At 39.4% G+C, this 24973-nt stretch overlaps 1 protein-coding gene across 3 annotated transcripts in view; it reads left to right on the top strand.

Moving 5' to 3' along the window:
* Window positions 1-24973, top strand: part of HTR4 (5-hydroxytryptamine receptor 4) — a 730224-nt gene that overhangs the window by 336046 nt on the left and 369205 nt on the right. For all 3 annotated transcript variants that reach the window (XM_082253259.1, XM_082253258.1, XM_082253260.1), the window contains one exon: window positions 306-387. In XM_082253259.1, coding sequence (XP_082109385.1) covers window positions 362-387 — 26 coding nt within the window. In that variant the 5' untranslated portion in view covers window positions 306-361. The remainder of the gene's footprint in view (window positions 1-305; window positions 388-24973) is intronic.

Here is a 24973-nt window from a genome sequence, read left to right as displayed (position 1 = left end):
GAGCTCCCCTACTCTTTCTTTATTTCTTTAGCAGATCTCTTTGATCTTTTGATATCCAAACAGATAAGTCCTTTTGTCAGAGCGTCTGCCACACTCTTATTTGTCAGTCTCTTCACACCTGTACAATATTTGTACTGGCTTCAGTTTGGCAGGGAATTGCAATATTCCTTGCATTGTAGAAGTTGACTGGATTTTCAAGCAGCTCATAATAGGAAATTATTTATTATGCTTTTATTCATATTTATATGAATTCTATTGTTAGTCATTGTTTCATATCTCAATATCTAATTTTTGCCTTTTTTTAGGGAAAGCTTGATCACAAGGGCACCAACTTCCCAGCCTCCCATGCCTACTGACTGTGATGGAAGAACTTGATAGTAATGTGAGGTAAGACAGCTTAAAGCAACATTAAAGCTTTGTTTTGTATTTTGTTTTGTTTTTTATAAAAATAACAAACATGTTAAACTTACTTGCTCTGTGCAATGGTTTTGCACAGAGCAGCCCCAATCCACTTCTTCTGGTGTTCCCCCACTGGCGCTCCAGACTCCTCTGCTCTGGCAAAGCCCCTAAGGAAAGCCACTTTCCATGGGAGCACCCGTGTGTGCTTTCTCCTCAACCGCCCTACCTGCGTCTGTTGACATAGAGCAGGCGGCTCAGCCCCATTCCCTCTCACTCAGCACAGCATTTAATTGACAACATTGGTGAGCCGATGGTCCCCACTGCCATCAATCTGCACAGAGAGGAGGGGGGCAGTGGTAAGAGCCGCTACTCTCATGTACATCGCTGGATCGGATCTGGCGATAAGGTGGGGCGGGGGGGGGGATTTGCATCAGAGAAGGTTTTCCAACCTAATGCATAGAATGCATTAAGGTGAAAAACCTTAAGGCTTTAGAACCATGTTAAGAAAATGTTTGACAGTCTATGAATGGCCACCACCCACAACCCGACCCATCCATCCATCTTACCCCCTCTTCCACATTGCTTGTGTGACATTATAATACTTCCAGGAAGATTCTTGTAAAATATAGAACTATAAATATAAATTCCACAAGAAGATACTCAAGTCTATTGCAAGACCATGAGGTTTGATCTGCTCTCTATTAAACGCAACACTTTTCTTCTTGCTGGAAGAAATGTGACTTCACCCTACCCTAGGCACAGTGGGCAGAACACACAGGTAAGGTAAGCATAAATATACATTTTGTCTTGTTCATACTGTATACAGAAGATTGATTGGGGGTGGGAGGGGGATGTTTAGAGCCTAGACAGGTTTTGCACCGTCCGATTTAAAGCGGAGTTCCGGGCACAGAATCGTTTTTTTTTTTTCAATCTCCCCCTAACAATCACCCTTACACATCGATACATCCGCTAATCCTGGTTAGAATGGTGAAATAATGAGTTTGCAAGAATAAAATCTTACTTTATATAATTTCTGATGTGCGGCGCCATCTTTGTTGTGGATTGCCGAGTCCGTTGTGGGGAAATGTCTTCCCTTCTTCCTGATTCCAGGGGGCGTAGGCCTGTGAGTCAAGAAATGAGAACAGTGGTCGGCCACCCATGTGACTGCAAAGTGCATCATGGGAGGGCCGAGGAAGAGCTCCCAGGACGCATTGCGGCAGGAAGTGACGAGGAGAGCCGAGGCACAGGAGGGAGGAAGTCCTTTGAAAGGTGAGTATACAAACCTCTGTAAACAGGTAAGTGAAAAAAAAAAACTATGGGAATATCCAATTCTGACTCAGCAGAGAGTAAGGAATACAATGCAGTAATTATTAGAAATTGAATTTTGTGCCCGGAACTCCGCTTTAACTGCAAGACCAGGAAATCTATGAACCTATTGTTTGTGTTTTCTCCCATAGTCTGTTGAAAGAGCTGCTTGAATGTCTGAATTACATATTTTTAGCAAATCTTCAGTCCTCCTTCCAAGAAAATAAAATAAAGATTTTTTCAGCCAGACAGCCATTATATACTTTTAGCTGGTAACAATTACTCAATTGATTAAATCGTTCTGGGGTGCTTTTATTTTGTTCTGATGTGCAATTTCTTGTCTTAGTATGTAGAGTATTTCACAGGAATACAGTTATTTTTATAACAATAGTATAATAGTACTTTCAAAGGATTGTCTACTATTTAGATAATGATGATAAGTTGATAACCAAATAAGCATTCGGTTATGGTAATAACAAGACAAGTGTGTGCCATATCCATAGTTGATGTTCCTAGTTCAGCCTTAAAGATATACTTGCATTAGAAAAAAAAAATCACTCAATACTGTATATTTAAATGATGCATGCATTTTTGTAAAAAAAAAAAAATGTTTATCAATACTTACGCATTTGATACCCAATAAAAGTATTTTGGGAAAAAAAAAAAGTTGACCTTAAAGTAAAACAGAAGGACCATTTTCTTTCTTTTTTTTTTTTTTTGGATAGAATGGGGATATCAGGAATCATTAGATAGATCTCACTATTTACATTGTATCATCCTGACAATAGCTACAGATGTCCTGGGCTCATAGGAGGCCAAGGTGAACTGTGTAAATGATTGGATGGCTTTTCATAAACCAAAAGCATGCCTATTTCGAAAGGCCTACAATGGGCTCAGTCCTCATAAATTGGCACCCACATGCAGCAGATGGCAAGGGTAGTGTGTTCACGTGCTGCTTGGGAAACACGCACACAGCGCACCTTAGCTGCACCAACCATGCGCTGGTATGAACTGGCCCTCACTCAACCAGGTATAATAGGGAGCCCCCACACATGATGTGAGCATGACATTTACAGTCAACTTTAGAATTTACAATCAATCCCGCATACAACCCAGTGATCTCCAAAGCTACATGCAGTCTCTCCACAGGAAGGAGGAGAGGACAGGGTGTCCGGACTGGGACTCCCCTGTGACCTGCACACAGTCTGGCCAGGGTGCACCCTACGGCAGAATCCCCAGAGTGGCACCTTCCATCTGTGTCCCTTAAACACACCTTTTCACCTTAGTGCTTGCTGTGGTAGGCAGCTGGAAGGAAAAAGTTTAAAAAAAAAATGCACCTGTTACAGGCTCTGAACTGCGCATGTGCAGTCATTGAGCCAGTGGAACAGTGAACTGCTGTGGTTGGCCTCAGATCAGGCAATGGTGCTTGTGAATAAAAGAAACGCTTGATTTGTGCCATGGTGTCACTGCACTGGTGCACAGGTATGTACCCAGAGCTGCCCTGCTACCTGATCCAAAGCTGAGCTCAGCAGTGCCTCCAAATGGCAACAAGTGGATTTTTCTCCTCTCTGTGGACGGTTGGCAACACAGCCACTGATTGAGCATCTTTTTTCCAACATATCTGTTCAACAGAAGTCCATTGTTAGATCAAATTCTGTTGAGCGGCAGTGGGCACAGATGGATCACGCACACATACTTAGGCAAGATTTAAAGGGTTCTTGGCCATTTTTCTGAGAATATGAATGATAACACAAAAACTTTTCTTCCACTCATGGTTAGTGTTGGGCTGAAGCCATTAATTATCAATCAATTGTGTTTACTCTTTTAAATCATAATGACAACAGAAACTACCGAAATGTCCCTGATCATAAGTTTACATACCCAGGTGATTTTGGCCTGATAACATGCACACAAGTTTACACAAAGGGGTTTGAATGGCTATTAAAGGTAACCATCCTCACCTGTGATTGGTTTGCTTGTAATTAGTGTGTGTGTGTATAAAAGGTCAATGAGTTTCTGGACTCTTGACAGACCCTTGCATCTTTCATTCAGTGCTGCACTGATGTTTCTTGATTCTGAGTCATGGGGAAAGCAAAAGAATTGTCAAAGGATCTGCGGGAAAAGGTAGTTGAACTGTATAAAACAGGAAAAGGATATAAAAAGATATCCAAGGAATTGAGAATGCCAATCAGCAGTGTTCAAACTCTAATCAAGAAGTGAAAAATGAGGGGTTCTATTGAAACCAAACCCCAGTCAGGTAGAAATTTTAGCCACAACTGCCAGGAAAATTGTTCAGGATGCAAAGAAAAACCCACAAATAACTTCAGGTGAAATGCAGGACTGTCTGAAAACATGTGGTGTGGCTGCTGCGAGATGCACAATAAAGAGGCACTTGAAGAAAGATGGGCTGCATGGTTGAGTCGCCAGAAGAAAGCCATTACTACAAAAATGCCACAAAGTATCCCGCTTACAATATGCCAAACAGCACAGAGACAAGCCTCAAACCTTCTGCCACAAAGTCATTTGGAGTGATGAGACCAAAATTGAGCTTTTTGGCCACAACAATAAACGCTACATTTGGAGAGGAGTCAACAAAGTCTATGATTAAAGGTACACCATTCCTACTGTGAAACACGGAGGTGGATCGCTGATGTTTTGGGGATATATGAGCTAGAAAGGCACAGGAAATGTGGTCACATTTTTTTTTAATATACATTTTTATTCCATTTTTCAAGTAATATTCATATAATTAATAATCTATGAACCAAATATCACATTACCATCATAAAACATGTCCCATAGTAAAACCATTTCTTCTTCAGTGAGTATAACCACATAGCCTTCCCCCCCTCCCAACCCTCCTATTCCAATTACCCAAACATTAAACTTAATCTGGGCTCCCTCCTCTTCTCTTCCTATCACCTTTTCCTCTCCCTCCCCTTACTTGTCTTATTTACATACCTCCAACTTCCACATACCTTTCTTTACTTTTAAACTCTTTCCAAGCTTTCCATATTGACGCTAAATTTTCTAATTTATTTTCATCTCTAAAATACAGCTCTTCCAAATTATATATGTTATCTACCTTCCTTACCCAATCTTTTACCAATGGGCTTTCAGGTCTATACCACATCTTTGGAATTAGGTATTTTGCAGCATTTATTAAATGAGGTATCAATGACCTTTTATATTGTTTTATTGTAAACTAGGTATTATAAACTAAATAAATTTGGCCATAATGGAGGGCAAGATGAATGCAGTATGTTATCAAAAAATACTGGAGGAAAATTTGCATTCATCAGCCCGGAAGTTGCGCATGGGACGTACTTTTGACATTACAACATGTCAATGATCCTAAACACAAGGCCAAGTCGACCTGTCATTGGCTTCAGCAGAATGAAGTGAAGGTTCTGGAGTGGCCATCTCAGTCTACTAACCTCAATATCATTGAGCCACTCTGGGGAAATCTCAAATGTGCAGTTCATGCAAGAAAGCCCAAGAATTTACAGGAACTGGAGGCTTTTTGCCAGGAAGAATGGGCAGCTTTGCCATCTGAGAAGATGAAGAGCCTCATCCACAAATACCACAAAAGACTTCAAGCTGTCATTGACGTTAAAGGGGGTAATGCACAGTATTAAGAACTGGGGTATGTAAACTTTTGATCAAAGGGTCATTTGGGTAGTTTCTGTTATTATGATTTAAAAAGAGTAAACACAGTTGATTGATAATAAATGGCTTCAGCCAAACACTAACCATGAGTGAAAGAAAAGTTTTTGTGTTGTTATTCATATTCTCGGAAAAATGGTCAAGAAATCAAATATTCTGCCAGGGTATGCAAACCTTTTAGCACAACTGTACACACACACACACACACACACACACACACACACACACACAGACCCACAGTGTATACACACACACAGTATACACACACACACACTATACACACACACACAGACCCACAGTATACACACACCGTATACTCACAAACAGTATACAAACACAGACCGACAGTATACACACACACACAGTTTACTCACACACAGACCAACAATAAACACACACACACACAGTATACTCACACACAGTATACACACATATACACACAGTATACTAACACACAGTATACACACACACACACACACAGTATACACACACAGTATACTCACACACAGTATACACACACACACACACACAGTATACTCACACACAGTATACACACACACATACACACACAGTATACACACACACACACACTCACAGTATACTCACACACAATATACACATACAGTATACACACATAGTATACACACACAGTACACACAAACACACACACACAGACCCACAGTATACACACACACACACACAGTATACTCACACACAGTATAAACACAGACCCACAGTATACAGACACACACCCACATACACACACACATACACACACACACACTCACTATACACACACACAATACACACACACAGTATATACACACACACACATGCTGTATACACACACATACGCTGTATACTCACACACACAAACCCACAGTATACACAGTTTTTGTAGCTGCTGACTTTTATAATTTCCACAGGTGACTGGAACTCCACTTTAAGAACGTGTAAATACTAGTCCATAGTCTGGGCACAGGTTATTGTTTTTTCTACTCTCTAGACTAGAGCATCAGGGGTTGAGTTATGAGCTGTATTACTGAATCACAATCTAGGCTCTATATTACTTGCAATTGGTGGCTTAGTGTCCTGCTAAGCCTGGGACAAATACCTTGTGTCACATCATTGTTTTTCTTCATATGCGCTGCAAAACTGACTCCTTTACAGAAACATTTATCAAACATTACCGGCTTGCCTTGAAAGTATGCTTTAATCGTCATTGACTGTCATTGGAAATAAAACGTTACATATATCTACTATAACAATACATGGAGTATATGTACTGTATATGCAAAGAGTTTATTTCTATGGCAACATATGAGGTCTAGTGTGTGTTTGCTAATAGTTGAGGACAACTTGGATTTATGAGCAGACAACAATTCCCAGCATATGAGCAGCACGTGGAAGATACTGGCAGGAAGCATACGGAAATATAGGCTATTTGGCCACATGCCAAGCCGTTCTACAAATCTGAAGATGTGAACACTGAACAAAGTCACTGAATGCTAAATGTTACATGCTGTAAAGTAAGTAAAGCATTGGCTAAAATATTTCCATCTTTAAAAGGGTCACATGCTGAATAAATAATTTTAATTTGTGATGCTACTTGACAGAAAATACCAGGATAATACCAGGATAAAAAGGGGATTACATGGATGTTCTAATATAAACAGTCTTTTTTTACAGGCTTTAAAACCACATTGTGCTGCACTTTGCTGGCACGATCAGTGACAGACAAAGGTTGAACACATTGGGGTGAATTAACAAAGAGAAATAATATATATTGTCAATAGTATTGGGACATCTGCCTTTACACACACATGAACTTTAATGGCATCCCAGTCTTAGTCTATAAGGTTCAATATTGAGTTGGCCCACCCTTTGCAGCTATAACAGCTTCACCTCTTCTGGGAAGACTGTCCAGAAGGTTTAGGAGTGTGTCTATGGGAATGTTTGATCATTCTTCCAGGAGCGCATTTTAAAGGTCAGATACTGATGTTGCATGAGAAGGCCTGGCTCGCAGTCTTCGATCAAATTCATCCCAAAGGAGTTCTATCGGGTTGAGGTCAGGACTCTGTGCAGGCCAGTCAAGTTCCTCCACCCCAATCATGCCACTGTCAGAACTAGCATGGAGAAACCTAATAGCACACAACTATAGCATAAAAGAGCCAGCTACTGTGGGAAGCTATTCCCTGATTGCTAGCAGAATACTCCATTTCCAGTGGGGTCGCCCTTTACCCTTGGGTCTTGGATCCTTCCAACTGTTCATCTGTGTTTCCAGAATTACCCTGGACTCCACTTGAGAGAGATGAGGATAATTGCAAGTAACTGTTTGTGTCCAGAATCAATTTACTGAGAAAGTGATTCTCAGCTAGGCTCGAGTCTTCTAGAGACTACGCTATGCAGCCACATTACCTTGAATGAGCCACAAAGATATTGCTGTGAAGAGTCCATGTTTGTGCAGCTTTCATAATCTGTTTTGTATAATTTACAGTGTGTATGTATACCTTTTACCATTCTAAACCTGTTTTGCATTTACCCCTTCCCGCCAACCGCACACGTATATGCAGCCTCATGGAAGTGGGCTTTTTTAGTGGGGCCGCATAAACATGCTTAAACACACAGCGCGCTGCCAGCACAGAGACTGGGCTCGTACTAATGATTGGGACCTGGGATTGTCTGTTCTGGGTCAACTGATCGCTGGGATGGCCTCTGATTGGCTATCACCATGATCAGTCACTGTGAGACTTCCTCTTCGGAATGGAGAGAAAAATACATTGTATCTTCCTCTTCTTGCAGGAGACAAACAAAAAATAAAGAATGAAAAAAAAAAACTAAAAACAAATTCAGATCAACAGTTGCAGGGGTTAGTGTTAGGGTCAAGGATGGGGTCAAAGGTCAATGTTGAGGTCAAAAGTTAAGGTCAGCATATTTTGGGTAGAATAAAAAAAAAAAATGTTAAATTGTTATCAGTGTCAGTTAGTGTCAGTGTCAGTGTGTTTTAGGCAGCGTAAAGAAAAATGAATAATGCTCACCATTGTTTCTGAGCTGTACTACGGGTACAAACAATAACTAACATACGCATATATGGTATCACTGCAATCATCATTTTAAACATTTGTTTTGTTTTTTCTTACTATTTTGAGCCAATTTTCCTTTGATAATAATAATAAAAAAAAATCAGGAGATATTTATTACCATATACCACCAAAAGAAAGCCACATATGTCCTGAAAAAAACAAGGTATAATCCACATGGGTACACTAAATAGTTGTGACGATATGTAAGGTTTTACTAACACATGTCAAAGTTGCACAATTGTGCTTAAGCATTTAGATTTGTTTAATTAACTTTGCACCTTTTTAGTAAACAGCAATTTACAGTTAGTTCCAGCAAAATCATTTGTCTGAATACCTAGTCTGTTAAAATCATGGCTTAAATGTATAAGTATAGGTTTCCATTTAACCCTTTTACTGCCACCGATGTAGAAACCAGTGGCTGTGTGTAAATCTGACAAGCTGACTGTTGACTGTCAGATGGAAGCTACCTGCTGAACCCCATTACTCTGGTTCCCCACCCTGCCATGTTTCCTTGGCTCCATGCGCTCATCAGCAGATCTGTTACCAGCATGGCGGGTGCTGTCGGGTAGAAGCAAGGGATATCCCCCTCCTGTTGCTGACCCAGAAGCAACGCATAAAATGTTACTTCCAGTTGCTGGTGTCACTGTCCTTACCCAGTATGGTTGGGTTAGAAGGTAATGGAATTCTCTCTGCATTCTATTAGCTTCAAAGAAGGATGGGTGAAACATCTTGTAGACCCCTGATGTCTCATTACATAGATGACCTGTGCGATCTAAAAAAATGAATTAAAAAAGTAAGAAAAGGTATAAAAAATGAACGTTACCTCCAAGCACTTAAAATCCCCCCCACCCCCCAAAAAAAAAAGTTTTTGAGCCTCCAACACCCCAACATACATGCACTTATGAACGTAAATGCACATGTCAGAGGTATCTACACGAAAATTTTTATTGCTATGTGCATGTTACATATTGACACAGGAAAAACTCTAGGACCATTATTTATAGGTTAAACGAGTTGTAAAGTCTCAAGGTTTTTCACTTTAATGGATTCTATGCATTTAGGTGGAAAACCTTCTCGGTTGCAGCTGCCTCCCAGATCCCCTGTTATTCCTACCTGAACGCGAACGTTCCAGCGACAAGCACGAGCCCAGAAAAGGAGAATCAGGGCTACTCTGTGTAAAACCCTTGCACAGATCAGGTAAGTATAACTTGTTTGTTATTTCAAATAATAAAAAAAAAATAACCTTTACAAACATTTTTACTCTAAACAGATAACCTGTAGGGGCTTTTAAAGCAGTGCCTATGAAAAATATATGATACTGAAGTTTGTTGCTGTTTTGAAGATGCACGTAGGTTTAACATATTGGAAATCTATTTATTCTACACAACCTTATCTTTTATATTTTACCCAAAAATTGCTTTTGTGTGCCAGAAATTTAACTTTAGTGTAATGTTAATTGAAATTTTATGTTTGCTAAACTGCTGCGATAATATAGTTTGACATAAAAAAGTTGGAACTATTACAATTTTATTCTCTAGGTTGTCTGCTTTGAGTAACCTTCAGGCCTAAAACTAAAATTAAGCCCGGGACCGCTGGCCAACCTGGTGGCCGGTTTGGGGCTCTGCTCTGACCCTGACTTGGGCTGCCATTCCATGACTTATTCTGTTTATATTGAGTTTCTTACTCCGGCTATATCTGTGTCAGTTGTGCTTCAATTTACATTTTGAGAATTTTATGCTATCTCTGTTGTATATGACCAAGCCTTATAGGCACACTTTGCACTGTTGTATATTTTGTTTACCTTTTCGTAAAACTTTAATAAAAAATATTGGAAAATAAAATTAAAATTAAATTTAAACATGTAAACATAAAAGGCAAAAACGGCTCTGCCAGCGAAAGCGTTAAAGTACAGGTGAGGATTTAATCAAATTTAGCAAAATTCCAATTAAAAAATTAAAAATTTAACGCAGTGGAGTTTCTTTTAAAACATACCATTTTCATCTCTTTACAGTGCTCTGTAAACCATAAGCAGACATAGTAATCATTTTTAGCCACAGTGATCACATTAAGGGCTATTTGGTTATTATAAAAGGTAGACAGCAGTGTCTGTCTTGCTTGTAGAATCTTGATTAGTCTTGCACAAAATAACATCAGGGTACAAAGTGAAATTATGAATATGGAAAAAGTAGGAGACAAATCAAACGGATGCCAGTCAACCATGTTTGCTAGACTCAAGGTGACAGAATCCAGACTCTGCAATAACAAATGAGAATTTCTAATTTTACCAGCAACTGTGGGCATGCATGAATAATGACAGTAGTATTGTACAGACAGTGGGAGTCTGGAAGGTTTGAGAAATTACTCTGCAAAGGGGTGTCATATTCAATCATTTAGGGAAACAGGGTGAAAACCTATAAATAGATCAGTTATATAAAGTTAACAGAAATATAAAATAAAAAAATATAAATAATAAAATGTAAAATTCCTCCTGTCTATGTGTGCCTAATATATATATATACAGTGCCTTGAAAAAGTATTCATACCCATTGAAATGTTCCACATTTTTTCATGTTACAACTAAAAACGTAAATGTATTTTATTGGGATTTTATGTGATAAACCAACACAAAGTGGCACAGATCAAGATACCCCTACAGGGGTAACAGGCGTGGTATGTTTCAAGGATAAATTCTCCTCAGGGACATCAATAAACATGGGTTGGAGGTCCCGACCATGTCCCCTCCTTTTTAAGGAGCACTGTCAATTTAATTCGGAATTGCACCTTATCACCATTGCACTTTTTTATGTTATCATTTTGAGGGATAAATGTTATTTATTCATTTGTATATTTTCTATTATTCATTTTACCTCCTTTATCTTGGAATCGCATTCTAGCACTTTACCACCCTATTAAGTCATTTTTTGGAGAGATATATGTACATGGATATTCATATCTACCCATTTGTATGTATTTTGTTTGTTTGCCTAGTACCAATTTATTTATCGGCAGCGCCAATTACCTTCCTCTTTATTTCTCTCTTTTGGTATACTGCCTCTTTGGAGGCATATACTTTTTCTGAAGGTAGGCTGCAGCCGTGTACCCCTTTTCTCCATAAGCGCGGATTTTTTACATTTCTGATTTTCAAAATTATTTAGAAATATTATTTACAAATAAATATCTGAAAAGTGTGTCATGCATGTGTATTTGTTCTCAGCCCTCTTTAGTGCCGGTTCACACTTGTGCGATGCAGGAACGCTGCGAATATGCAGCCTGTTCCCGCATCGCATCCACACCTCTGGCAGTTCCCACTGCCATATGCGATACGCATGTTAACGACACCCCCAGTTTGATCGCATATCGGAGTGCGATCTGACAGTTTGCACAGAATCGGATTGCACAAATGTGAACCACTGTGCGATCCCATTCTGATGCAGCTGAAAAAAAGGGTCCTGTGCGTGTTTGGTGCAGATACAGTGCGAATTCAGCCATACAAAGTGTATGGCTGAATTCGCATCCGCACATGAGATCGCATGTAATGAAGGAGCAGTGCGCTCCGAATTACATGCGATCTCGCAAGCCGCACAAATGTGAACCGGCACTTACTCTGATACCCCTGAAATCTAGTGGCAACAATTGTGTTCAGAAGTCGCCTAATTAGTAAATAGAGTACACCTGTGTATAATTTATTTTCAGTATAAATACAGATATTCTGTGATGCCCCTAGAGGTTTGTTAGAGAACCATAGTGAACAAACAGCATCATGAAGTCCAAGGAACACACCAGACAGTTCAGAGATAAAGTTGTGGAGAAGTGTAAAGCAGGGTTAGGTTATAAAAAAATATTCCAAACTTCAATCCATCTCCAAAAATGGAAAGAGTATGGCACAACTGCAAACCTACCAAGACATAGTCGCCCACCTAAACTGACAGGCTGGGCAAGGAGAGCATCAATCAGAGAAGCAGCCAAGAGGCCCTTGAAAATCTGGAGGAGCTGCAAAGATCCACAGCTCAGGTAGGAGAATCTGTACACAGGACAACTATTAGTTGTGCACTCCACAAATCTGGCCTTAATGGAGAAGTGGCAAGAAGAAAGCCATTGTTGAAAGAATGCTAAAGAAGTCCTGTTTGAGGTTTGAGACCAAAATTTAACTTTTTGGCTTAAATGCAAAGCACTATGCGTGGCAAAAAAATAACACTGCCCATCACCCTGCACACACCATTCCAAATGTGAAAAATGTTGGTGGCAGCATCATGTTGTGGGGATGTATTTCTTCAGCAGGGACAGGAAAGCTAGTCAGAATTGATAGGAAGATGGTTGGAGCCAAATACAGGGCAATTTTAGAAGAAAACCTGTTAGAGTCTGCAAAAGAGAGATTGGGGCAGAGGTTCACCTTCCAGCAGGACAACGACCCAAAACATACAGCCAGAGCTACAATGGAATGGTTTAGATCAAAGCATATTCATGTGTTAGAATGGCCCAGTCAAAGACCAGACCTAATTTCAATTGAGAATCTGTGGCTAGACTTGAAAGTTGCTGTTCGCAGACGCTCTCCATCGTATCTGACAGAGCTTGAGCTATTTTGCAGAGAAGAATAGGCAAAAAATCCACTCTTAAGATGTGCAAAGCTGGTAAAAAAAGACTTGCAGCTGTAATTGCAGCGAAAGGTGGTTCTACAAAGTATTGACTCAGGGGGATGAATACAAATGCACGCCACACTTTTCATATATTTATTTATAAACAATGTGAAAACCATTTATCATTTTCCCTCAACTTCACAAATGTGCCACTTTGTGTTGGTTTATCACATACATTCCCAATAAAATACATTTACGTTTTTGGTTATAACATGACAAAATGTGGAAAATTTCAAAGGGTATGAACTCTTTATCAAGGCATATATATCCAGGCCAAACATACAGGAAATTATTGCACTGCAGTTGGATCTAAAAAACAAAAACATATTTTGAGAATTGAAGAGTGAATGCCTTATGAACTTCAATACCTGGCGTCTTGCTTGTGAGTAAATGCAGATACATAAGCCATTTTGTAGACATCAAGGAAACCTGAAGATGCCACAGCTAAAGTACTGTACACGATCCCCTCAAACAGTGGATTGTGGCCTTCCCTTTGTTGTTGTGACTCAGCCTCTAACAATAAAGCATAAATACAATATTATTAAGGATCTTTTTCATAAAGAACTTTCCAAAGTATTCTGCTTCACCCCAGATCAGTCCAGTAAGTGTGTGCCATTTTGCTACAACAATATGATCTTCTACAAATCCTTGAATAATCTGAATATCCTTAAAGTATTAGTTCATTTTATCTATCAAAATATAAATTAGACTAAGACTAAGGCTTGCTATAAGTTAAGCTGCTAGCCATTTTTATTCTTTCTATACATACTGGATATTTCTACATCTGTTACTGTGATGTGCTGTGCTAGATACAGAAACATTTTGAAGCACTCAAGTATGTGCAAATATATATGCATATGTGTCATTGTGTTACTAACATTATTAGAGAGATAGCAGACATCCTTGCCCAATCTCTCTAAAAATCGTATAAACAAAAGTGCTGCGCTAAATATTAGGTCAAATAAATGCCTCTCAAAAGAAAATAGACCATGTGCAAAATAATTAACTAGTGAGAAATTGAAATTTCAAATTCTTCCTTAAAAAGGATGAAAATAAGAAAGCACGAGGAAACGAAAACCTTCACCTAATAAGGTACCTCCGACCCACACTGTACTTGTGGTCTTCCGTCGGAATATGGCTTCCTTATAGTTATGAACATATATAGATATTCCAGCCGCCCTCCATACAAAGCTAGCCTGACACTTAGCTTGTACTAGAATCACACTTTATTGAACAGTCACACAGAATTTATATACAGCATGGACTTCCCCCTCCTGATCATTTTACCACATACAGGTCAGGGGTTGCCCAATTACATTATCATATGCAGATGAAATTGTATACAGGAACAGAAATAGCCTGAACCAATTATCTAGCCATCTGGACAGAACAATGTGAGGTCATTAACATTTAACAATGGAATAGGCAGACTTAACACAATACACATTATCTCAATACACAAAAAATAGGGAGAGCCTGTATGACATTGAAGTTCAAAACACATTAGCACAAGTGTAAATACAGACCCCATTTAAAGCAATCAAAACCATTAAGTATCTTTCTTTCAGTTCCAGTGTTAATACCGTCACAACCACCACCAATGGAGCCAAATGTACGCTTACCATGTGGCGGGGACCTTCAAGTTAAAAAAGGGTCAAACAAGCTGTTTGTAGTATGTCCCCACACAACATCATCCTTCTTTCAAACAGCTATATATGAACACCCAATGATTCTGCATGGACATGTAAAGAAGAAAGCACTGGATGGTGTAAAATCTTTTAAAACCATTTTTATTGTAGTTAAAATATCGCTCACATAAGATAAAATGATATGCGCATATTCCCAGCTGGTAACAAAGCATTTACTGTCACTTGCGGTGGACATGTTGATGCTAGCACGTCGCTCTACCCGGCGCTTTCATCACCAAAGGACTTCTTCCAGGGCACGGATACCATGTTGCATCATCGTTTATATACAATTAGATAAAAACCAAGCCTCGCTCTCATCTGTACTGCAAAAAAAAAACACCCACAGGACCAAGTCTTGATTTAAATTGCATGTAAAAAGAAACCAAGCCTCATTTTCACCGAAGCTCAAGGAAAACCTTGGACGTCATAAACACATCATCCAATCGAGGCTCCCTGCTCAAAAAGAGGTGGTCACAACGTTTAAACAATAGGGATAAAAAGCAAAAAAAAATATATAAAATACAATACAGTAGGAGCAAGGAAATTAAATATAAAAAAAAAAAACACCTGACATAAAATAAATTTATTAACATAATGCAGTATTACAAACAAGGCTTGGTTTCTTTTTACATGTTCATGCAGAATAATTAGGCGTTCCTCTAAAGCTGCCCAAAAAGACTGTGGATGGTGTGTGGGGACATACTCCAAACAGCTTGTTTGACCTTTCTTTGACTAGAAGGTCCCAGCCACATGGTAAGCATACATCTGACTCCGTTGGTGGTGGTCTACCTTATGAGGGGAAGGTTTTTGGTTCATTACGCTTTCACATTTTCATCTTTCTTTAGGAAGAATTTGGAACTTTATATTTCTCACTTGTTAATTATTTTACACATGAACTATTTTCTTTTAGAGACATTTATTTGACTTAATATTTATCACTGCACTTTGTTTATAAGATGCATTAGCTGTGATAAATATCTTACGGTATGTCTGCAGCTATTATTATGTATTAATTTTCCATTTGTTATGCACTAGCACTGTATTTTTCTTGTTTTTGCTTATCTCTCTAACAATTTAGCAAGCTAAAAAAAAAAACGTACTAAAACAAAAACAAAAAAAAAAAAACAAATGCGATAGACACTTGTAAAAAGTGCATTTTAAAATGTGGAAGACAGATTATAGCACAATACCTTCTAACAAAATATTCTACTGCCGCCGCTTTCTAAAACCTTTTCCCACTCAGGTCACATAAAATCTCCATACATGTCACTTTCACTTTTTTCCTTTATCTAACTCGCTGAAAGTTTTTCTCTGAAGTACCAAAAATACAGTAAAAAAAATTATATAAAACAGCTGCCTAGACATTTACTAAGAAATCTATCCAAAGTTGTGAAGCCTCCTTACAATAGTCATCTAGATGAAACATATATTTTAATCTGAAACTATATTAATTTTGGCTCAATTACATTTTTTTCATTTATACACTTTTTAAATGTTGTTTATGTCCTTTTTGTGATATACACATGCAATCAAACATTTTATGCATAACAAATAATTACTAGAGCGCGAAGGACTACTGAAAAAAAAGATGGCACAGCAGATGTAGTTACAGGGCAATAAAGCTGTACACTTTGCAAGCGAGTTTTAACTTGGCAGGAGAATTTTCCTTTCGCCTTCGACATTAAATCATAAACACTCTTTTTTAAATTTTCCTTGCCCATGATTGGGTATTATTTGCAAAGTAAAGTTTAATTGAATTCACAAGTTGTGAGAAAATTTCCTCACAAAGTGAAAATTCTCATGCAAGTTGAAAACCCTATTTGCCCTTAATATATCAAGCCCTGTGTCTCAGATTCTTAGGCTTCATCTATACAGAGGGAAGGAAGGGAAGTGGGGGAGCTACTGCTGTGATTAATTCACTTATGTGTGTAAATTTCAGGTTGAACTATTGATCTCTGTAAAGGAACCTGCAGCTCCACCTGGTGGATGAAAATTTATTAATGTAATTATAAAATGCAGTAAGTATTTTAAGTTTACGTATCAACCTCAAGAGCAGGCATTTTCACCCACCTTCTGTCCAGGCCATTTTTCAGCTTTTAGAGCTGTCTCAGTTTGAATGACAATTATTCAGTCATGCAACACTGTACTCAAATGAAATTATTATATTTTTTTTAGACAGATGAATTGGTTGGTTGAATTACCACTAAGATTTTTTATTTTTTTTGTCCTGAGAAGGGACTTCTCATAGGGTTAACTCCTAGTAAAGCGCTTAGGGACCCCACGGGGATGCTTGGGTCGCCCCCACTCTTTAGCGACAATTCTGTCAAAATAGGCAGGGAAAGGAAACACATTTGGCACTTTGGATGGATTGTGAGTGCCAAAGGGCTTCTGCGCCTCCCTCGCAGCTTCAGCTCCGTCCTCCATCTTCAGGGTCTCGCGCACAGATACAATCAGTGCATCCACCACCATCTTTTCGTGTGCGGTTGCAGATGTGGAGGGATCATACTCACTAACGGAGGATTCCGAGCGCATGGTTGCAGACCCAGCAGGGTGACCCACACCCGCGGTGGCCGAATCAGATTCAGGATCTGATTAGACAGATGAGGTAGGGGAAAGCGGGAGGCACTTGTTGCTAGCCCGTGGCCCGCAAGCCACCTCCGTTCGGGACACAAGGGACTCCAGGACCGCCGTCAGTGCATGGATGAATGGTTGGGACCCAAAGGGCCCTGCAGCCTAAGAGAGGGGATCAAGTGGGGAAACATGCTTCAAAGACTCCATGAGTCACCAGAAGGACCCCACAAAAAGTGTAAAACACTGTTAAGAGACAACCCACACCGCGCTAGAAACACCACCCGGTCGCCAGGCACAAAGCACCAAGCGATCCTCAGCAGAGAGGGAAAGGACCCCACAAGACTCACCACCCACAGCAACAGGCACCTGCAGCCACCAGAGGAACCTGCACCACATGTGCGGTGATCAGGAAGTAAAATTATCCAGGAGTCAACACCAGGGGATGAGGAAGGGCTCCCACCACAAAAATCGCCACCCACAGGGCTCCACTGTCAATGGCAAACCACAAGAAAATGGCCGCTGGACTAAACAAACATGGCCACACAGGCTACATCAAAATGGCTGCCCCATGCAGCACCACAAGGCATACAGGGATCCAGGAGGGAGACCAGGCTTCAAGGGAAGAAGAGGAACCCAGGGTCCGATTATCCCAAGGAGAGGCCCACGTCCACCCTAAACCCTCCAGGGGGAGAGGGAGGACAGCTACTCACCATACCAGGAACACCAGGGCACCGCTCCAGACAAAACCCATCTCCATTGAAATGGGGGGCTGTTGGTCAGGAGGAACGCTGTGACTCGGGCCGAGACCTGGTCGTATGCGACCTTGCGAGGTGTTTAACTCGCAGGTCAGCCCCCATCCAGCGGGGATATGTCATGGCCAACCTAGGGCGGAGCTAAGATCGCTGGCCAGTCTGGGATGACCACTGGATCTAGATCATCCAGCCCATCGCCCAGTCTGGCAGTTGAATGTACAGGAAAAAAATCCAAGAGGAAAAAAATGTTCTATCTAAAGAATGTTGCCAGGACCAAAGATCCCAGCAGGGAAATAGGTCCTTACTCCTGACTAGGCAGAAAAAAACAGAGTGGCTTTAGCAGAGTGAGGGAGTATATCTCCTGGGACTGCCCATGGGTGTAGCCAGAATTATTTTCTGCCTAGTGTCCTACTCCTGTAGGGGGCAGTATAACCAATGGTTCTGAATATCAGGAGCTGTGTCTGTCAATGAACAAAAGAGAAATGACTGGTGTGGGGGTGATCAGGGACAATATGACTGGTGTGGCAGTGATTAGGGGCATTGTGAGTAGGTGGCGATTATTATAGACGCTGACTGGTGCAGTGGTGATTAGGGATACTGACTGGCAGCACTTGACATTGTCAGTTGGGATAATAGTGTTATTCATCTTAACTAAAACTATGCCTTAATCAAATAAAGGCATTAGAAGAGCATTTAACATAATCAGTACAGTACTAGAGCTATACAAGAAGTTGCCAGAGAAGAGCAGTAGTGAAGAAAGTTAACATTTAATCTTTATTCTTCAGCTAGTTACTCACCAGATGCTCACCATATTTTTTCAGCATCAACTGATCTTTGCTGGAGTATAAAATCTTAGGGCTTTGCTGTAAATTGTAAGTCCTCTCACCCCTTTTATGACCCCAGCCAGGAAGTGCTGAACACTATGGTTTAGTAGTCAGTAAACAAAAAAGAAATATTATTTTCATTTATATTATTACTACTTTTTTCAGAATTATAAACCTGAAATGTCTTATTTTTTTAGCTGAGAAGAAAGTCTGTGATTTTCAGCCGCAGAAATACTATGTTATGCATCCAGGGTTAATGTGGTGTCAAAGCATTAAGCTGTGCATTTCATGTCAGCCTTTCTGCAATGTAGACATCAGATAACCTCCCTTCCCACAACTGTGTAGCGACAAAAGGAAAAGGGCAATCCCCATAGTGTAGCATGTAAATAAGAAATGATTTATTAAATAATAAAACTGCACTCACAATAAGAATAGCATGTGTTCAGTGTGGCTAACCGAGAAGTCTTTGGACCGGGTGTACCAGGAAAGTAGCTTTCCTGGAACACCTGTTCCAGGGATTTCTTGAATAGTCACGGTCAGCATATGGCATTCTTTTTGTGAGTACCCTTTTTTTAAAATTATTAAATAATTTCTTATTTACATGCTACACTATGGGGTTTGCCATTTTTCTATTTACTTTTGTCTCTGCACAGTTTTGGAAGTGAGCATCCACCCAGACTCCAAAGCAGCACTTCCATAGAGTAGTTGATCTCTATTTGGCACTCTAGGCTACCCCCACTTTTGATTGCTATATATATATATATATATATATATATACTAATTTAGTATGATACATTCACATGCCAGACAGTAAGGGGTTGATTTACTAACACTGGAGAGTAGGGATGATCGAACGGTTCGGGTCGACCATCGGTTCGACCCAAACATTGACTGTTCGAAATTCGGCCGAATTCCGAACTTTTTGCTGAAAAAGTTCGGAATTCAGCAACCAGAACCGACCAGAATGCAATGGGACAGGAACTGGGCTTTAAAAGCCAGTGATTGGACCAAAACCATCAGTAAAAGCCAATTGAGGGGGCAGGAGAATGCTAGGAACGTGATTGGAGTGACTAGGGGATCCAGAGGCCAATCATAGTGAATACGCCCCCCAGTATATAAGATAGCCCCGCCAAATCTCTAGCATTGTAATACAGGGACGTGGAAGAGAGTGGAAGCAGTTCTGTTACTTCTGCTTCAAAGTGTCATTTAGCAATTATTAGTGTGAGGAAAGGGATATCTAGTGTAGTTAGGGTACTATTTTCCACTATAGTTAGATTTAATAATCTAGTTTCTGTAGGGAAAGTGTTAAGTGCCAGGGGACCATAGTGTAGTGTAGGGTTAACTGACTCTGACTGCTATGGCAGGGTGACAAAACCCTTCCATGTCAGGGTGACCGCTATAGAGAAAAGTTTGTTTCTCTTAGAACACTTACAGAACAGGATGGCGGCTTCACCCCTGTCACCCTGCTTTTTGTTGCAGGCGTTTATAGGGCTTTTTTGAGGACATGTTTGGAGTCAGGCATGACATCAGAACTTCTGTGTAGGGGTATATATATACACACACACACATGTATGTATATATACACATACACATATATAGGTGTGAAAGTAGCAGAAACCTATGCTTGCGCTAATGAAATAATTAACAGACATATGGCTTCTCTGCTATAACACCTATATGTGTGTATGTGTATAAATACATATAAGTGTGTGTGTATATATACCCCTATACAGAAGTTCAGATGTTTTGCCTGCCTCCAAAGACCCCCAAAAAATGACCAAAAAAAACGCCTGCTGCAAAAACACACCTGGGCGTTTTTGTAGCTGGCATTTTTTGGGCGTCTTTGGAGGCAGGCATAACATCAGAACTTCTGTGTAGGGGTATATATACACACACACATATATGTATATATACACATACACATATATAGGTGTGAAAGTAGCAGAAACCTATGCTTGCGCTAATGAAATAATTAACAGACATATGGCTTCTCTGCTATAACACCTATATGTGTGTATGTGTATAAATACATATAAGTGTGTGTGTATATATACCCCTATACAGAAGTTCAGATGTTTTGCCTGCCTCCAAAGACCCCCAAAAAATGCCCAAAAAAAACGCCTGCTGCAAAAACACACCTGGGCCTTTTTGTAGCTGGCGTTTTTTTGGCCATTTTTTGGGTGTCTTTGGAGGCAGGCATAACATCAGAACTTCTGTGTAGGGGTATATATACACACACACATATATGTATATATACACATACACATATATAGGTGTGAAAGTAGCAGAAACCTATGCTTGCGCTAATGAAATAATTAACAGGCATATGGCTTCTCTGCTATAACACCTATATATGTGTATGTGTATAAATACATATAAGTGTGTGTGTATATATATACCCTTATACAGAAGCTCAGATGTTATGCCTGCCTCCAAAGACCCCCAAAAAATGCCCCAAAAAAACGCCTGCAACAACACACCTGGGTGTTTTTTTTTGGCGCAGGTGTTTTTTTTGGGCATTTTTTGGTCGTCTTTGGAGGCAGGCATAACATCTGAACTCAAACGCCTGCAATAAAAAGCCGGGTGTAAAAGTAGCGAAGCTACTAACCTGTTCTATATTAATTCTAATACAAACAAACTTTTTTTTCTGGTTCTGGACACGCTACAGAGCTGAAACTTCACAGGTACACTTTTTAGACCCCCCAGACACTAAATCCAAAGAAATCTCATTTTTTTTTTCTCAATAATTTTTTAAATAATTGGCTCTCTATCAAAAATGACAATTTTTAAGAACTTTTTTTGTGTGATTAATAGTCCCTGGGGCATGACCCAGAACCCTAGGCACTTTTTAACGGCATTTATTGGGTTTTAGGGCTTCAAAATGGTGTTTTTTGATTACTGAAGTTCGGGTCCCATTGATTTCAATGGGGTTCTGAAATCCAGGCCAAACTTTCGGGAAGTTTGGGTGTTCTGGTCGACCCGAACTTTTGAAAAGTTCGATCATCCCTACTGGAGAGTGCAAAACCTGATGCAGCTGTGCATGGCAGCCAAATAGCTTCTAACTTCAGCTTGTTCAATTAAGCTTTGACAAAGAAAACCTGGAAGCTCTCCAATTTTAGTAAATCAACCCCTAAGTGCCTGCATAGTTAGTCATCATTATTACTTTAACTCCCACAAATTATTTTTGTCAGGTCAGTCACAGGGCCAACACAGTCTCACCTAACTTGGATCATGGTTAACTCTACTGGTGTTGAGCACTGTGTGTTACTAGGGCTTTTTTAAGCCTATCTTCCCTTTGCTTCTTACCCTTGGGACCCATAGCAGTTGTGTGGGCTGATGTGGCTATATTTACACCACTGCGAGTCTCTAATACATTTCTCCTCTCCAGAAAGGCAACATTCACAAGCTTCCTCACTGGCACCAACATCGTCACTGAGTCTTCTTCTGGGTTTGACATTTTCAGCCATTTTGATGGACTTACCCAAGATGATGTAACTTGTGTGCATGCATACATGGGGATGGGCCCTTTATGTCCTCACTCACAATGCAGGACTGCTGGTTCTGCATTGCAAGTAATGATGTAAGAGCGCCTGCAAGTGGTGAAGAGAAGTGACTTCAGGGGACTGATCATAAAGCTGAGTGGAAGACTGCGGTAACAAGGAATAAGCTAAGCAAAACTGCTTTTTATTTTTCCCCGAAACAATTTTAGGGTAATTATACATGAAGGCTACTACTGCATGTATATTCATATTATGTGGTAGTCATTGATATTGTATATTGAAATGCATTGTAAAGCCCTGTAATGACATTGGTCGGCAATCCATTAATTTGAGCTAAATAAAGCAAATCTAGGTTTTAATGTCTTTTTTTGTCACCCAGAACATACAGCGCTGTACACACTTTGGTGTATTTTTTTCTTCATCTCAGAATAGTTTTCTTTTAAACAAACTGTTTTTTACAGCATACTGTACTAGGAACAAATATACCACATACATGAGAATCAATTCACAGTATATACAGGCACTAGAACACAACTGAGAGATGCTTCTACTGCCTGCAGATCAGCAATACAAACAAATATGATTGAGCATAAACCCCAGAAATACATTACTGCGTTCATCATGCAGGATTTTAATGATCATAAATAAAACTGATTTACGGAAATTAATGCAAATGTAATGTATTTCTGAGCATAATTTATGAATAAAAAGGACAATAACTGATAGGACACTTGACTTTTTATTCTTAATGTAAACTTTGTACATTTATTAGACAATGCAAACAATAAATATAAAAGCAAAAAATAAAACACACTGAAAATAATTTATTTGCTCTAACTAATAGATATCTATGACATAGCATTTATGAAAATGTTTAATGTAATAAATGCAAATTCAATGCAAATGCAGTTTTTTATTTGTTTTTGTCATGCTTTAGTATTTTTTTTTCAATGTTTTTATTTATTCATGCTTATTGTTTTATCTCAGAATAATTATTAGCCTCGCAGAATTTTTCAAAGTAAAAATCTTGTTTCCAGGGAGACAATTTATAGCATTATTTATCAATATAGCCTTCTGAATGGATCAACCAACACTTAACTAATGGAACATTTAAATCCAGTTCCAGCAAATGTCACTTAATATAGCACTCAAGAAAACCCATGGAATTTAATTCAGGAGATAAAGTGGTGGCAAGGAATTGTGCTTTGGCATTTTAGCTGAGCACACTGTCAAGAAATGCATCTTTCACTATGAAGAAAAGGTTAGACTGCGTCTATATAAAATTTCTATGTTGGATATTGACACTTCTTTCAAAGAATTTTTGATGTACATCTTCATTTATTCAGACTCTAAGGTATACTTTTACGAGACCTCCCGTGCTGCTCTTTGAACATCAAATTGTTCTGCATCTCAGGCAATATTCAAAGCGATCCTTACGGGTAAAAGTGATAATTCCTGAGACACATCCTTAAATTTAGATAGTAGTTCTAATATTACAAACATGGTAACATTTTTATACAAATGACTTATGGTTTACTGTTGATAGATTGGTGATTAGTGCCAGCTTGATTCAATGCAAATCCTGACCCCTTCATTACTTCTTGTCAACATGTAACCCTGTGTCAACATAGTTGTCAGCATGAGTGTAAATCACTTGCGTACAAGTAGAGATAATCAAACAATTTGCATGAATCAAGATATGACCCACATTGGATTACACCAATTTGGCAAAAGTGGATTGAAATCTCTGCTCTGATAGGAAGAGAATACACCTAAATAATAACTTACACACACTTATGCCTGAGAGGTATAACCTCCCTTAAGGCTCGTACACACTTGATGAGAATCAAACAAAATATCCTCCGATTTTTCTCTCTCATGCTCAGCGGTCATAACCGTTTTTAGTTGACAGTGCATAATGTTCACAAAATTTCTCGTCCGATTTTTTTTTTTTTTTGGGACGTTTGTTCCTAGACTTCCAGGTCATCAGCAACTTCAGATCATGCGCGGACTTTCGTATCCGATTTTTCACGGACGTACTACATATACACGGACGTACTACATATACATTAAACAATTGGTCGTGCTGGGGACGGAAAATGTTGGCATCGGCTGCTGAAAGTTGTTTACACACTAGCCGAAAATTGTACAATTTTACCTTGGACGGGAGTTTTCGGCAGATTTTCTACTAGTGTGTACCCCACTTTAGGAAGAAGACCTGGTCCCCACCTTTGACTCATTTAGTCGTTTTTTTTTTTTTTAATTTGTGCTTGATCTAGTGAGCTCTGTAACCAAATTAAGCATCTAAGAACAGACAGGTAAACATCTGAAACGCCACGTGTTCACTGACTAGAACTGTAAATATGAAATATTCATATGCAATTGAACATTTTTCCTAACTTTACAGTCTATGCTATTTATAAAAGAGATTTCACATGTTAGCTCTCAAGTACTGTATTTGTAAGACTTCATGACTTCCCTTAAACCTTTGCAGTATATTCCTCAAGTTTAACAGACTTCTCCGTATTTATAAAGGAAAGAGGTCAGCAAG

The sequence above is a fragment of the Pelophylax lessonae genome, assembly GCF_965119305.1.
Source record: "Pelophylax lessonae genome assembly, chromosome: 4".
NCBI classification, from domain to species: Eukaryota; Metazoa; Chordata; class Amphibia; order Anura; family Ranidae; genus Pelophylax; species Pelophylax lessonae.
The sequence above is the reverse complement of the archived record's forward strand: the minus strand, read 5'-3'. Positions and strand labels throughout refer to the sequence as shown.